General features: G+C 39.5%; 1 protein-coding gene across 3 annotated transcripts in view; it reads right to left on the minus strand.

Moving 5' to 3' along the window:
• Window positions 1-3,561: 3,561 nt before the first annotated feature.
• The window catches only part of BCAP29 (B cell receptor associated protein 29), a 52,630-nt gene continuing 40,524 nt past the window's right edge, over window positions 3,562-15,667 (minus strand). For all 3 annotated transcript variants that reach the window (XM_027539668.1, XM_027539670.1, XM_027539669.1), the window contains exons 7-8: window positions 13,128-13,228; window positions 3,562-4,442 (exon numbers count right to left, since the gene is read on the minus strand). In XM_027539668.1, coding sequence (XP_027395469.1) covers window positions 4,410-4,442; window positions 13,128-13,228 — 134 coding nt within the window. In that variant the 3' untranslated portion in view covers window positions 3,562-4,409. The remainder of the gene's footprint in view (window positions 4,443-13,127; window positions 13,229-15,667) is intronic.

Raw genomic sequence — 15,667 nt, forward strand, 5'->3', positions numbered from 1 at the left:
TTGAAGAAACCCTGACCCATCAGGTGATGGGTGATCTTTATACACCCTATTGGAGGTCTTGCTGTAGAAAAACATGTATTGATGTGGAGGAATAAAAGCAGGTCACAAAACAGGTCACAAAACATGTATGGTATGATTTCATTTTTGTAAATATTTGTATATATATATAAATATTTGTATGTAAGAGCATTAACTGAACTGTATTTTTTTCTGTTTTCTATGTTGTGTGTCAGTTTTGTTTCAAGGGGAAAAAAAAAACTTGAAAAAAAAAAAGCTTTCAGGAAGTAAATCCTTGTAGAGTGTTATTTCAGGAAGCCCTTGGCTGAGATGTGGCAGGAAGTCATCAGTGCACTGAGAATGAGAATGAAATTCTTTATCATGGGTGTTGCTTCAGGAGGAACAAAGGTTTCTGGAGTGATAATACAGTATGAAGAAACCTGGTGGACCAGGAAGGCACCTGGCTTAGGGAGCAAAGCCAAAACTTCAAATATGTTCTTTGTTCAAATTTAGAACACCTGTGACCACAAAAAACAAAAAGCCTGTAGGAACTTTAGTCTTTCCTAATTTTGTCACAATCACAAGTCAAGTTCTTATGTTGTATGTGTGTGTGTATGTACACAAGGGGTAACTGAACGCTCTTGTGTCTGTGTGCTTCGTCCTCCTTGTGGTGAAAGTCACAGTAAAGATAAAAAAGGAGAGACCAGAAGTCGACTTCCCTTGTAAATTCTTCCTGTGTAAAATGCACAGATATTGTTGGGGCACACTACACGCTGCTGATGGACTAATAACGGGTAAGTTAAATGTAAAAAGCTGGACTGCAGAGGATGTAATTTAAAATCATGATCCAAACGTAAATGGCAGGCATGAGGAGACTCTTCGAGTAGGAAAGAGATGGGCGGGCCCTCCCATCTACATACCACCAGAGCTCAACTATGAAATAATAAAATGCACTTAGTAAATTGTTTTTTAGTCACCAGGCCGTGTGTGACTCTTCTGTGACCCCCTGGACTGTAGCCTGCCAGGCTCCCCTGTCCATGGGATTTTCCAGGCAAGAATACAGGGGTGGGTTGCCATTTCCCTCTCCAGGGGATCTTCCCGGCACATGAAGATGTCTCCTGCCCACGTCTCCTGCATTACAGGCGGATTCTTTACCACTGAGCCACTTGGGAAGCCCCAGTTAACTGATTTAAGGAATGCTAAAACAAAAAGCAAATTGAATTCTCATTAGTGGGGGTCAAGAACTCTAGGAAGGTTAGCCTGAAGAATAAAAGAAATTCAAAAGGGCTTCATGGACTTCAGATAACTCATTCTAGACATGAGCAAGGCATAAAAAGCCCCTGTTATTTATACATTGCATCATGGGTCCTCAGACACATGGCGTAACACACGTTGGTTGGACCAGGCATGGCCGTTCAGCTCTGGTGGTATGTAGATGGGAGGGACAGAGAAGGCAAAGAACCAGATGGGAATGCAGAACCAGACCAAGCCACAGAGGTGGCACAGGATAACGGGAGCAGGTGCATGCAGGAGGCTATAGCTGTGTGGTCTGAGGCAAGGCTCTCGGCAGAGCCCCACCGGGACTGCAGCGTGGGAATTTACAGATCCAGGCAGGTTGGTGGCGTCAAGACAGCACGATAGAAAGCAGTTAAATTCCAGGCTCTAGACGGTAGTTCCCAGTAATCTAGTTACCAGTACAGGGGCCCAATATAGAGTCAGACAAACAATGAAGATGACTAATGCCAAATTCTAGATGCTCAGCTAGAACTTTTTTCTTTTTTTGGCCACACTGAGTGGCATGTGGGAACTAGTTCCCCAATCAGGGCTCGAACCCATGCTCTTTGCATTGGAAGTACAGAGTCTTAACCACTGGACCCTCAGGGAAGTCCGTCAGCTAGAGCTTCTTAAGTGTGACTTTCTATAACCTGGAAGTTCAAGGTACATTTGCAAGTAGGGAGAGAATCTGACAAAACTCTTAACTGATAGAAAAGGGCAAGTGTAACCTTTCTGTTTGAACCTATAATACAACCTAAGATATAAGGAAGTCATTACTGACAGGAGGAACTTAATATGCAATTTGACTAGGTCTGTGTTTATTTATAATAGGATTTGCTAAATACCCTCACTGACAAGGAGAGTCAAAAGAATTAACAAGCAGAGTTCAAGAGGCCTTCAGCCTGGTGTAAAACAGACACACTCGGGAGCCAGACTCCATGGTCCAAACCTGGGTTAGTACATATGGCAGTATTTTATTTAGCAAATTATAGCTAATCTGTGTATTAAAAACTGGAGTAATATCTGGGGAACCAGGACACCTAAATTCTAGACTCAAATCCTAGCCCTGGATCTAACTACTCATGTTAACTTGGGAAAACTGCATACACTTTTGAGGACTGTTTGCCGACCTCTACAATTGAGATGAGGACTAAGACTACTTGAATGTACGAAGTGCTTTCTGGGAATCTTTCAAATCCTTATGCCCTTCAAAGAGCACTGGGTCTTTCCCCTTGCTGTACAGTCTGCACAACTTTTGGGAATTACTGTGTTATCTCAGTTTATATATTAATCCCAACCTAAATGTTATGATTCCCATTTCAGAGATGAGGAAATGGAAATCTAGCAAGTTTGATTTATCTGTGCAAAATCCAATGGCTAAATTAGTGGTGAGAATAGGATTATTATTTGGTTCTGTCAGTTCTAAAGCGGTATAACTTCTATTTTTCTGTTCTAGTCAAGCTATGGTTTTTCCTGTGGTCATGTATGGATGTGAGAGTTGGACTGTGAAGAAGGCTGAGCGCTGAAGAATTGATGCTTTTGAACTGTGGTGTTGGAGAAGACTCTTGAGAGTCCCTTGGACTGCAAGGAGATCCAACCAGTCCATTCTGAAGGAGATCAGCCCTGGGTGTTCTTTGGAAGGAATGATGCTAAAGCTGAAACTGCAGTACTTTGGCCACCTCATGGGAAGAGTTGGCTCATTGGAAAAGACTCTGATGCTGGGAGGGACTGGGGGCAGGAGAAGGGGACGACAGAGGATGAGACGGCTGGATGGCATCACTGACTCGATGGACGTGAATCTGGGTGAACTCCGGGAGTTGGTGATGGACAGGGAGGCCTGGCGTGCTGCGATTCATGGGGTCGCAAAGAGTCGGACACGACTGAGCGACTGATCTGATCTGATCTGATTCTGTCATTAGACTTGGTTTGTTGACCAGGCCAGGATCATAAATACTCAGAATCTGTATCTCACTCTGGTAGGCTGGCACTTTGATATTTTTAAGTTGCTACTTGTTCAGTTCTCTCCTCTGTCAGCGTTCCCTTGCCTTGTTATTTATGGTTCTGTCAGCCCATATGGCCTAATTCCCATTTCTTACTCTGTTAAATGTCTCCTACATGTCTGTTTTCTAGCAGTAACTCCTTTTATCTGAAATAAAATTCTTATGTACTTGCTCATTTCTTTTGTACTTGCCACGTTACAATGAAAAAAACTAATTATGCATGAAGTTGGTGCTAAAATGATCATAATAAAGGATAAAACAAACATCAGGGAAGTAAAGACTCTAGTAATTATTTTCCATTTTTTTTTATATCTAGGTCTTTAAGAAACAAGGAAGATAGCTTTCAAGTCTAAACACTGGAGTGACCTAAATCACATTAATATAACAATCATCCTCTTCTAAAGGAAACTAAATGAATACATGAATGGAAAATAGTATTTAATATGTAGCTTTCAGAATATAGAAACATCTCAGAGAAATTGTGACCCCAGTGTACGTATATATGAGGTAATGTCTGTATAATTAGCAACTCTCACAGCAATGGGAAACATTACTTTTTGGATACATTATACATAAACTTTCTATCTCAAGAATTCCACATTGTTGTAAAATTATTTCAGTTCAGTGCTATGGCAGTTATGCAAATAGATGTAAACTCCATTCCCAGATGAACATTAAAAAAGCAGAATGCCTACTAATTATGTGTTATTAACATAAGTGTCAACAAAAATAGTTTAACAGGTGCAGAAACACAATACTGAAAATATAATTATCAATACAGCTGTCTTAAAAGAGTTAACTAGTACCATCAGGCTTAAAAAAAAAGCACTTAAGGTCATTGTTTTCATGTTTCACTCTTTCAGCCACCATACACCAGTGTTACTATCGGTATCTAAATAAAGTGTTTAACATGCTTATATTTTATTTAAGAGCTGGAATACAGGCTTTACAATATATCTGAAACATCATCAATACTGTGATAATGCCATTACGATAAGTCTATGTGTGTGGCATTAAAAAAATAATGGCTGGTTATAGTATGTTTTTCTGAACTGAATTTTTAAATTTTCTAGAGGCTAACATGATAAGAAATTTTTCTTCTTGACATGGTATATTCACAATCTTCTTTCATAAAGTTCACAGGCATTTCTTGTCTTTCCCTGCACGATCCTGTAAGAAAAAAACATGACTTAGGTAGTTAGAGAAACAGATTCACAAATATGACAAGGACTTTTAAAAAACATTGTCTTTCAGTTCTGGTTTCCTCAGTGTGTATGCCCAGCAGTGGGATTGCTGGGTCGCATGGCATGGAAGCAACCTAGACGTCCATCGGCAGATGAATGGATAGGAAAGTTGTGGTACATATACACAGGAATATTACTCAGCTATAAAAAAGAATGGATTTGAGTCAGTTCTAAAGAGGTGGATGAAACTGGAGCCTATTACACAGAGTGAAGTAAGTCAGAAGGGAAAACACCAATACAGTATATTAATGCAAATATATTTACATTTAGAAATTGTATTAGAATTTAGAAAGATAGTAATGATGACCTTATATGCAAGATAGCAGAAGAGACACAGATGTAAAGAACAGACTTTTGGACTCTGTGGGAGAAGGTGAGGGTGGGATGATTTCAAAGAATAGCATTGTATGTATTTTACCATATGTGAAATACATGACCAGTCCAAGTTCCATGCATGAAGCAGGGCACTCAAAGCTGGTGCACTGGGACAACCCAGAGGGATGGGATCGGGAGGGAGGTGGGAGGGGGGTTCAGGATGGGGGACACATGTACACCCATGGCTGATTCATGTCAATGTATGGCAAAAACCACAATACTGTAAAGTAACTAACCCCCAATAAAAATAAATTTAAAAAATAAAAGCATTCTCTTTTCTATGTATAGTTATTAATTACAAGGATAATCAAATGAAAATACAAAGTCTCATATTTTAATAAACTACAAAATGTGTAGTTTTACTTGAAAAAGTGTTTAAAAGGAAAAGAAACAACACTCTTGTTAAGTTAATCTTTTCCCTTGCTTTAATCTATTTTGCTTTCATTTCACAGGTTATACAAGGAAAACAAAATTTCTAAAATTCCCCTCTTGCAAACTTAATTAAGATTTTTGGCAAAGAAAGAATGAAAGAAACAAAAAAATCCATACGGGTGGCTTTTTTTGTTGTTGTTCTTCTGATATTTGCCAATAGAACTGGCTTCTCAAATTATACTCTTTGCTGATCATAAGACGACTATAATACATCATTTAAAACTGGAGGAAAATGGGATAGAAATTAACCATGAGAGATCATTTTATTGAGAAAAAATAAAACAAACAATGGAGTTGTGTGGTTATTGCTGCAACAGAGAAGCTATCAAGCTCTCTTTTGGGCTGAGCATTCTTGCTTTCATCAGGGCAACTTCAGTAACATTAACTCAAAGCAACTGAGTCAGAGGACAGCATTAGAGGAGGCACCTGAATAACAAGGTATTGCTCTTATGTGTTCACATACATCTTACCACTTTTGACAAAAATCATAGCTTTAATGGAGCTGCTACCCTGACGAGTCCCTTAAGCGAAGGGTGATTTTCCAAAATGCAACTTTAAAAGTGGCTAGTGCTGACAAGTCTGTGCTGTCAACCTGAATATGCTCTGTGCTTTTTTTTTTCTAGAAGATAGTCAGGGCAAACAAGGCAAGGCAAAGAATACATGTTTTGAAGGTACTGTTTTCCAATATTTATTTAGTGCCTATAACAGGGAGGGGATCAGATGGGGAAATCCAAAGAGGTTTAAAAGATATAAAGTGGCATTTGTTTACAATAGAGAAACCAGTTTCCCCTCTTCCACCTGTTTCCTTAATATTTTAACAGTTCTTTATGTCATGATTTATTTTATTTAAAGTATATAAAACTGAAAAGTTAAGTTTCCCCTAAGAAACTTTATGATGTAATTCAATTATTGAAGTTGGTCTGACATCAGAAGTAAAATTCATGACGGATAATTTGGTACAGCTTTTTACTGTGGCTGGTCTAGAGCAATCTTTAGCTTCTCAAGTGGGTTCAGAAGACGAATATCAAAATGGTTCTGGCAAAGAAAGAATGAAGGGAACGGAAAAACCCAAGTGGGTGGCCTTTTTTTTTGTTCTTCTGATATTAGCCAACAGAACTGGCTTCTCAGTTCTGGCTTATACTGGCTTATACCCTTTCCTGATCATAAGATGACTATAATACAGCATTTAAACTGCAGGAAAATGGGATAGACATTAACCATAAGAGATCATTTTCTGCACTGGGAAAAAAATACCACCAACAACAGAGTTGTGTGGTTCCTGCTGCACCGGGGAAACCATCACGCTCTCTTCTGGACTGAGCATTCACGCTTTCAAAACAACTTCAGCAACATTAACCTCAGGACAAGTCAGAAGACAGCATTAGAGGAGGGATCTGAATAACAAGGTTTCCTTTGTGTTTTTACACGTATCTTACTTTAGAAAAAAACACAGCTTTAATGGAGCCGCTACTCTGACAATTCCCTTAAGCGAAGGATGATTTGCCAAATGAAATTTTTAAAGTGGCTAGTGCTGACGGCTCTGTGCTGCCAATGACCTTGAGTATGTTCTGTTTTCTTTTCCAGAAGAGTGTCAGGGCAAACAAGGAATGGCAAAGACTATTAATACATATTTCCAAGGGACTGATTTCTTTTTTTTTTTTTTAATTTAGTGCCTGTAACAGGGATAGCTCAGTGGTAAAGAATCCACCTCCAATGCAGGAGACATGGGTTCAATCCCTGGGTTGGGCAGATCCGAAATGGCAACCCATTCCAGTATTCTTGCCTGGGAAATCCCATGGACAGAGGAATCTGGCAGGCTACAGTCCATGGGATCGCAAGAGCTGGTCACGACTTAGCGACTAAACCACCACTACCACCATAACAGGGAGAGGATTGGATGGGGAAATTCAAAGGGATTTAAAAGATGTAAAGTGGGATTTGTTTACAATAGAGAAACCAGTTTTCCCCTCTCTCATTATTAATATTTTAACAGTCCTTTAAGATATTTTATTAAAAATAAATCAAGTATATAAAACTTAAAAGTTGTTTCCCAATGAACTTTATGATGTAATTCAATTATTGAGGTTGGTCTGACAACAGAAGTAAAATTCATAAAGGACAATTTGGCACAGCTTTTTACTGTGGCTGGTCTAGAGCAATCTTTTGCTTCTCAAGTAGGTTCAGAAAGTGAATATCAAAGTGTAAGAGTGACTTTTAAGAAAATGGTTCTTATATAATGACACCTAAATCTCAGAATTCAGGCTCTCATATTGGATAATGAGGGGTTAAGTATAGGTGAATGGGGAAAAAATGTGTCCAATTAAGAAATAACTTTCCTACAGTAGTAGACGTAATGGTCATCTGAGTTAAATTCACCCAACCAATCCATTTTAGTTTGTTCATTCCAAAAGCCACCACAGTCAACAAAAGAGTCTGAAATGCAGTACTTGGATGCAATCTCAAAAAGGATAGAATGATCTGTTTGCACCCAAGGCAAACCATTCAATATCACAGTAATCCAAGTCTATGCCCCGACCAGTAATACTGAAGAAGCTGAAGTTGAACGGTTCTATGAAGACCTACAAGACCTTCTAGAACTAATACCAAAAAAGGATGTCCTTTTCATTATAGGGGACTGGAATGCAAAAGTAGGAAGTTAAGAGATACCTGGCTGCTGCTAAGTCACTTCACTGACTGGAGTAACAGGCAAATTTGGCCTTGGAGTACAAAATGAAGCAGGTCAAGGTCTAACAGAATTTTGCCAAGAGAACGCATTGGTCATAGCAAACACCCTCTTCCAACAACACAAGAGAAGACTCTACACATGGACATCACCAGATGGTCAACACTGAAGTCAGATTGATTATACTCTTTGCAGCCAAAGATGGAGAAGCTCTATAATCAGCAAAAACAAGACTGGGAGCTGACTGTGGCTCAGATCACGAACTTCTTATTGCCAAATTCAGACTGAAATTGAAGAAAGTAGGGAAAACCACTAGACCATTTAGGTATGACCTCAATCAAATCCCTTATGATTATTTAGTAGAAGTGACAAATAGAATCATGGGATTAGATCTGATAAGACAGTTCCTGAAGAACTATGGACGGAGGTTCATAGCTCAGAGGCTGTGATCAAAACCATCCCCAAGAAAAAGAAATGCGAAATGAAAAACAGTTGTCTGAGGCGGCCTTACAAATAGCTGAGAAAAGAAGAGATGTGAAAGGTGAAGGAGAAAAGGAAAGATATACCCATCTGAATGCAGAGTTCCAAAGAATAGCAAGGAGACATAAAATCTTCCTCAGTGATCAGTGCAAAGAAACAGAGGAAAACAATAGAATGGGAAAGACTAGAGATCTCTTCAAGAAAATTAGAGATACCAAGGGAACATGTCATGCAAAGATGGGCACCATAAAGGACAGAAATGGTATTGACCTAACAGAAGCAGAAGATATTAAGAAGAGGTAGCAAGAATACACAGAAGAACTATACAAAAAAGATCTTCATGACCCAGATAACCACAATGGTGTGATCACCCACTTAGAGCCAGACATAATGGAACACAAAGTCAAGTGGGCTGTAAAGCATCACTACAAACAAAGCTAGTGGAGGTGATGCAATTCCAGTTGAGCTATTTCATATCCTGAAAGATGATGCTGTGAAAGTGCTGCACTCAATATGCCAGCAAATTTGGAAAATGCAGCAGTGGCTACAGGACTGGAAAAGGTCAGTTTCCATTCCAATCCCAACAAAGGCAATGCCAAAGAATGTTCAAACCACCGCATAGTTGCACTCATTTCACATGCCAGCAAAGTAATGCTCAAAATTCTCCAAGCCGGGCTTCAACAGTATGTGAACCGTGAACTTCCAGATGTTCAACCTGGATTTAGAAAAGGCAGAGGAATCAGAGATCAAATTGCTAACATTCGTTGGATCATCAAAAAGCAAAAAAGTTCCAGAAAAACACCTACTTCTGCTTTATTGACTACGCCACAGCCTTTGACTGCATGGATCACAACAAACTGTGGAAAATTCTTCAAGAGATGGGAATACCAGACCACCTGACCTGCCTCTTGAGAAATCTGTATGCAGGTCAGGAAGCAACAGTTAGAACTGGACATGGAACAACAGACTGGTTCCAAATTGGGAAAGGAGTACGTCAAGGCTGTATATTGTCACCCTGCTTATTTAACTTCTATGCAGAGTACATTATGAGTAATGCTGGACTGGATGAAGCTCAAGCTGTAATCAAGACTGCTGGGAGAAACATCAATAACCTCAGATACGCAGATGACACCACCCTTGTGGCAGAAGGCGAAGAACTAAGAGCCTCTTGATGAAAGTGAAAGAGGAGAGTGAAAGAGTTGGCTTAAACCTCAACATTCAGAAAACTCAGATCGTGGCATCTGGTCCCATCACTTCATGGCAAATAGATGGGGAAACAATGACACACTTTATTTTTTGGGCTCCAAGATCACTGCAGATGCTGACTTCAGCCATGAAATTAAAAGACATTTGCTCCTTGGAAGAAAAGCTATGACCAACCTAGACAGCATATTAAAAAGCAGAGACATTACTTTGCTGACAAAGGTTCATCTAGTCAAAGCTTTGGCTTTTCTAGTAGTCATGTACGGATGTGAGAACTGGAGTATAAAGAAAGCTGAGAGCCGAATAATTGATGCTTTTGAACTGTGGTGTTGGAGAAGACTCTTGAGAGTCCCTTGGACTGCAAGGAGATTCAACCAGTCCATTTTAAAGGACATCAGTCCTGAGTATTCATTAGAAGGGCTGATGCTAAAGCTGAAACTCTAATACTTTGGCCACCTGATGCAAAGAACTAACTCATTTGAAAAGACTCTGATGCTGGGAAAGACTGAAGGTGGGAGAAAAAGGGGATGACATAGGATGAGATTGGATGGCATCACTGACGTGATGGCCATGAGTTTGAGTAAGCTCTGGGAGTTGGTGATGGACAGGGAAGCCTGGCGTGTTGCAGTTTATAGGGTCACAAGAGCTGGGCATGACTGCGTGAGTGAACTAAACTGAACAGTTGTAGAGAGTTTATCTTGTTTAAAGATATTTGAAGGGCTTTCTTGCTCAGGATTTGATTTAATGCTCATGAGATATTAAAATCCTCATCTAAGCATTAAAGAAGCCAAGGTGCATGAATGTTAAATGATTCACCTGAGGTTTACAGAATTGTTTAACCATGGGGCTAAGAGTTTTTTTTCTTCAAATAGATATTTGTTACAGGGAATTGGTTTTATAGGTGGTAAGAGAGTAGAACTGAAACAGGATGGCAAGGCAACTTAGCAATTAGCAACAGGAGAAAACCACTCTTTGGGTTGAAGGGCAATGGAGGAGACAGTATTACAGATCCTAGGAATGAGGGACACCAGGTGGAAGCCCCCAGTGCGAACTGGGACTGTGGAAAGAGATGAGGCTGCTGTGGCAGATGCTGCCCAAAGCTGAGAGAGCAGGTGAAGTTCCTGGCTTTCCCCTTTTCCTGCCTTTAGTCTTTTACCCATGCCTCCCTTTGGCTGAATCTGCCCAGAAGCCAGAGAACAGATTCCAGAACTGATAGTCCAATGACCAGCAGGTGAAAGAGCCTAACAGTTAATGATGATGATTTCTTGACTTTGAATCCAGTTGTGAATGCTATCACTTTTCAGTTAGTGCCTTTGGGTACATTATTTAACATCTACGGGTCTCATTTTCCTTATTTACATAATATATATTTTAATTGACAAGCTAAGACAGAAAGTACAAGGATAACATATATGAAGCCACCAACTAAGTGCTCGGTCCAGGGCACATCCTTAGTAAGTACTATCTATTAAACATTTAAAAAACCTGGATATAAGGCCTAAATGCATTAACACCCAACTCTCAGCAAAACCTGGATGTAAGGCCTAAGTGCATCAATGCCCAACTCTCAGCCTGGTACTTGGCATATTTGGGATGAGGTCATTTTTTCAAAGACACAGATTTAACAGTCACTTTCTTGGGAGGGGATTTCTCATAAAAGCTTTGTGAACACTTTTATCAAGAACGTATAAGCTGTAATCTGAAATTTTGGGGGAAAGCTTTTTTGCATTGAGTGTCTCTTAGTAACATATACTTTTTAGGGATTAAGAGAATCATTGGCTGCCGCCACAGTGGGAAATTCAGCAATGGAGTCTTCCTGCTGCTTCTCCATCTAGGGATCTAAGTGTTTCTGACACCTAGGCAGAATCCACTGGTGTAAGGTACTCATCCTTATTGCCTATACTCTGACCTCACACATGGGAAGGTGAAAAAGTTCTTTTTCTAGGCGAGAGGCTTCTAAAGTGTTTCTCCACTTTCCATGGAGGATCTTGAAGGATGCAAAGGAATAATTCTCATCTCATTAGGCCATGATGAAGCCAACAATTTCAGGACCTCTGTTTTAGAGATGGGTAAAGGGTGGTCTTGCTGAAAATCTAACTGGTTTCTCCAGACCCTGTGAACTGAGCTTTGGGTGTCCTGGGTCTGGAGCACATAAGGTATCTATCTGTCTCTGGTTGTCCTATTGTCAAAGTAGGTTAGTTAAACATGCAACTTGGCTGGGAATAACAGATTGCCAATGTGCTTTGGACCTTCTCTTAACTGGCTCTAATCAAGGCCAGAGTGCCTGGAAAAGAGTAATTCATTATTTCAGTAAAATTTCAATAATGGTGCTAATTATGGTAAAAGCTCTCATTCCTTGGGTGTTTGCTGGCCAGGTACAATGCTAAGTGGCCTACACATTTTCTTTAATCCTCCCAAGAAGCTGGTGAGCCAGGTGCTATTATTGTTCTGATTCTACAGATGAAGAGAAGTGAGCCCCAGAAGCGTGACATAAACTGCTTGGGATCACAAAGCTAGCATGAGAGTTAAGTTATTCCAGTTGTCCGACTCCAAGGCCTATGAGTAGAGTGCTTGCTTGTCTTGTACCAGGCACGTTGCTAGGCCTTGAAGATACAATGACCACTGACAAGCAGGGAAATGAGTCTTGGGACTAAGGTTTCTTGTACAGTGAAATAACTGTAAAGCTGTAATTGCTAAAAAGCATCGATTGAAGGCCACAAACACTACCAAATTCTAAGGAAAAGCCCAACCTGAAAGCAGAAGAGCAGAGACAGTCCATTTTGGGAGGAACTAGGAAAGCCAGGATTGCCTCTGGAATGGGTGGGTCTTCCCAGTGGGCTGGCAAATCAATTCAGGTTATGACCTGGCAGCCCAAGAGGGAAGGAAGACAAGCCCATTCCATGGGTGAATGTAGGGAACTGGCTCTTGCTGAACTGAAGGGGAAGAGAAAGAAAATCATGGCCCCAACTTTGTAACTTCAATGACAAAATGGTTTTCTCTATTTCCATCTTTCAACTCAACTCTGGAGGAAAAACATATATTTGAATGCTTTTGGGTTTGTCTTAAGATGTTTAAAACAGCAGGACAGAAGAGTAGTGTGATGTAGGTCTTCGATTTTTGGTTGTATTTTGACATGCATATGGCAAACATTCCAAATGTCAAAACTAAATTATTTCAGGACCAGCCTTTTTTTCAATGTTGCTCAATTCTTTTGCTTAAAACATCACCGCAACTGTAAGTTAGCATGCTGTAAATCTTTATGTCATGATTATCTTGCATATTGATGTCCCACTCTTAAGCCTCCAAGTAAAAATTGGCTTAATCATTTAGCAAAGTCAGAATTAAGAACACCTTGACTTGGGAAGGTGAACAGCCCAAATAATTTACTTAAGTAATTATTTTTTAAAAGCTGAGGCTCATAAAGTGGATGTCACCCACCTGAAGTTCTGAGTGTTCTCTCAGGAGCCGGTCGTACTCTTTTGAAAGTCTCTCTGATTGCATCTTCATTATCATCACGTCATTTTGTGCCTTAGAAAGGGCTAGAGAACATTGAATAGAATTAAAAAATCTTGAATTTGAAATTATTTCAAATTTATGGGAAAGTTGCAAAGAGAACTCCTTTGTAGCCTTTATTTGATATTGTATTCTCTCTGTACAAGCACAATTATTTTCTTGAATCATCTGAGATCAAATTACAGACTTCATGCCCCTTTCCCCTTAGGAGATCACTGTGTATTTCCTAAGAACAAAGATATTCATAGTATAGTTACCAAATTTAGGAAATTTAACATCAATATAATACTTTTTATCTGATCTACCATCCATTTCCAATCTTCGCAACTGAACCACTTACGTCCTTTTTATCATTTTTTTCAGTTCTAGTCCAGATATCTAGTCCTATATTGAAGATTAGCATTAAGATGTCATATCTCTTTAATTTCCACTAATCTGGGATAATTCATTAGCTTTCCCCCTTGCCTTCTTCTCCCTACTCTTCAATGACACTGATATTTTTAAGAACACAGCCCCCTCTTTTTAATAGAATGTTTTCCATTTTGATTTTGCCTGATGTTCTCTGATTAAATTCAGATTATATCTCCCTCTTACATGCAAATATGACATAATGTTGAATGTATGTTGATGCTGAATGTATCTCAAGGTTATAACATCCAGAGGCCCATCTGCCTCTGTTTTTTCCATTTTTATAGTTATTTTCCTCCTGTAACTAAGAAGTGGTGAGACACTTAAGACTATGTAATGACACCACCTTATGGCAGAAAGCGAAGAGGAACATAAGAGCCTCTTGATGGAGGTGAAAGAGGAGTGAAAAAGCTGGCTTAAAACTCAACATTCAAAAAACTAAGATCATGGCATCTGGTCCCATCACTTCATGACAAATAGACGGGGAAAAAAATGGAAACAGTGACAAACTTTATTTTCGTGGGCTCCAAAATCACTCCAATCGGTGAATGCAGCCATGAAATTAAAAAGTGCTTGCTCCTTGGAAGAAAAGCTGTGACAAACTTAGACAGTGTATTAAAAAGCAGAGACATCACTTTCCTGATAAAGGTCTGTATAGTCAAAGCTATGGTTTTTCCAACAGTCATGTATGGATGTGAGAGTTGGACCATAAAGAAGACTGAGTGCTGAAAAATTGATGCTTTTGAACTGTGGTGCTGGAGAAGACTCTTGAGAGTCCCCTGGACAGCAAGGAGATCAAACTAGTCAATCCTAAAGGAAATCAACCCTGAATATTCATTGGAAGGACTGATGCTGAAGCTCTAATACTCTGGCCAACTGACGCAAAGAGCCGACTCACTGCAAGACTCTGATGCTGAGAAAGATTGAGGGCAGAAGAAGGGGGCGACAGAGGATGAAATGGTTGGATGGCATCATAGACTCAATGGAAACAAGTTTGAGAACTCCAGAAGATAGTGAAGGACAGGGAAGCCTGGTGTGCTGCAGTCCATGGGGTTGGGACATGACTGAGTGACTGAACAACAAAACATCCTGTTTCTTGTCAAAATGTCAAGCTTATATTCAGCATCTACAGATCATTCTTTCCCAAAATCAATCTTTGTTATGATGATTGCAAAATAGTGATTTTCCAACGTCACCATTCAATCCAAATTTATCAGTCAGCACTGTAGTATAAAGAAGAGTCTTCCTTTCTTTCATATCCATCCATCCACCATCAGTATGAACTAAAAATAGATTCCTATTTTTAAAAATGATTTATAACTCATGAATATACTTCATTTCCCCCAGGTCTGGCCAGGGGGAACCCCTTTCAGGCTGGCATTTATGTCCTTTGACTATGCCCCCAACAGTTTCTGGCACAAGATGTTCCAGATTTACCCAGGTTCAGCCTGGACTCAAGCATTACTGAATTCAACTTATCAGAAGGGTCTGCTTTTGAAAAAACTTGAGGGTGGGAAAAATATTTTATCATTTTTACTAAGAGATGGGCGACTCTATTTCCTTAAGAATGATCACTTTCTTATACAAAGTAGAAAAATATGGGGTATATAAGTGGTGTTTAAAGACATTACTTCAACATGCCAAGTCAACACTTTGTGTAGAAGCCAGTGAGCAAATGTGCAGAAGGGAAGAGTTGTGTAAGATGGACTGGAGAAATTCTGGGAATCCTGAACTAGCTCTACATACAATTCTGCACATGCAGGCTTCAGAAGATCTACATTTGTAAATCTTTGAGGGTAGGATTTGAGGAAAGAAAGTGGGATTTATAAAACTTAAGTCACTTTTTTTGCAAAATGAAATTAAATTTTAGGTTCTCTTTATAAACAGTTTGATTGTCTTCCCTCCTGAGAAGCCATCATATGGGCATTTTTATATATAAATGTGTAAGTCACTATCAACTGAAGTACCTTTTGTATCAATACTTTCTTGACTATTTTGTCTAATTAAACTCTGCATTGTTCTACATCTGTGCTGTCCAATATGGAAGCCACTAGCTT

The sequence above is a fragment of the Bos indicus x Bos taurus genome, chromosome 4, assembly GCF_003369695.1.
Source record: "Bos indicus x Bos taurus breed Angus x Brahman F1 hybrid chromosome 4, Bos_hybrid_MaternalHap_v2.0, whole genome shotgun sequence".
In the NCBI taxonomy this organism is placed as follows: domain Eukaryota; kingdom Metazoa; phylum Chordata; class Mammalia; order Artiodactyla; family Bovidae; genus Bos; species Bos indicus x Bos taurus.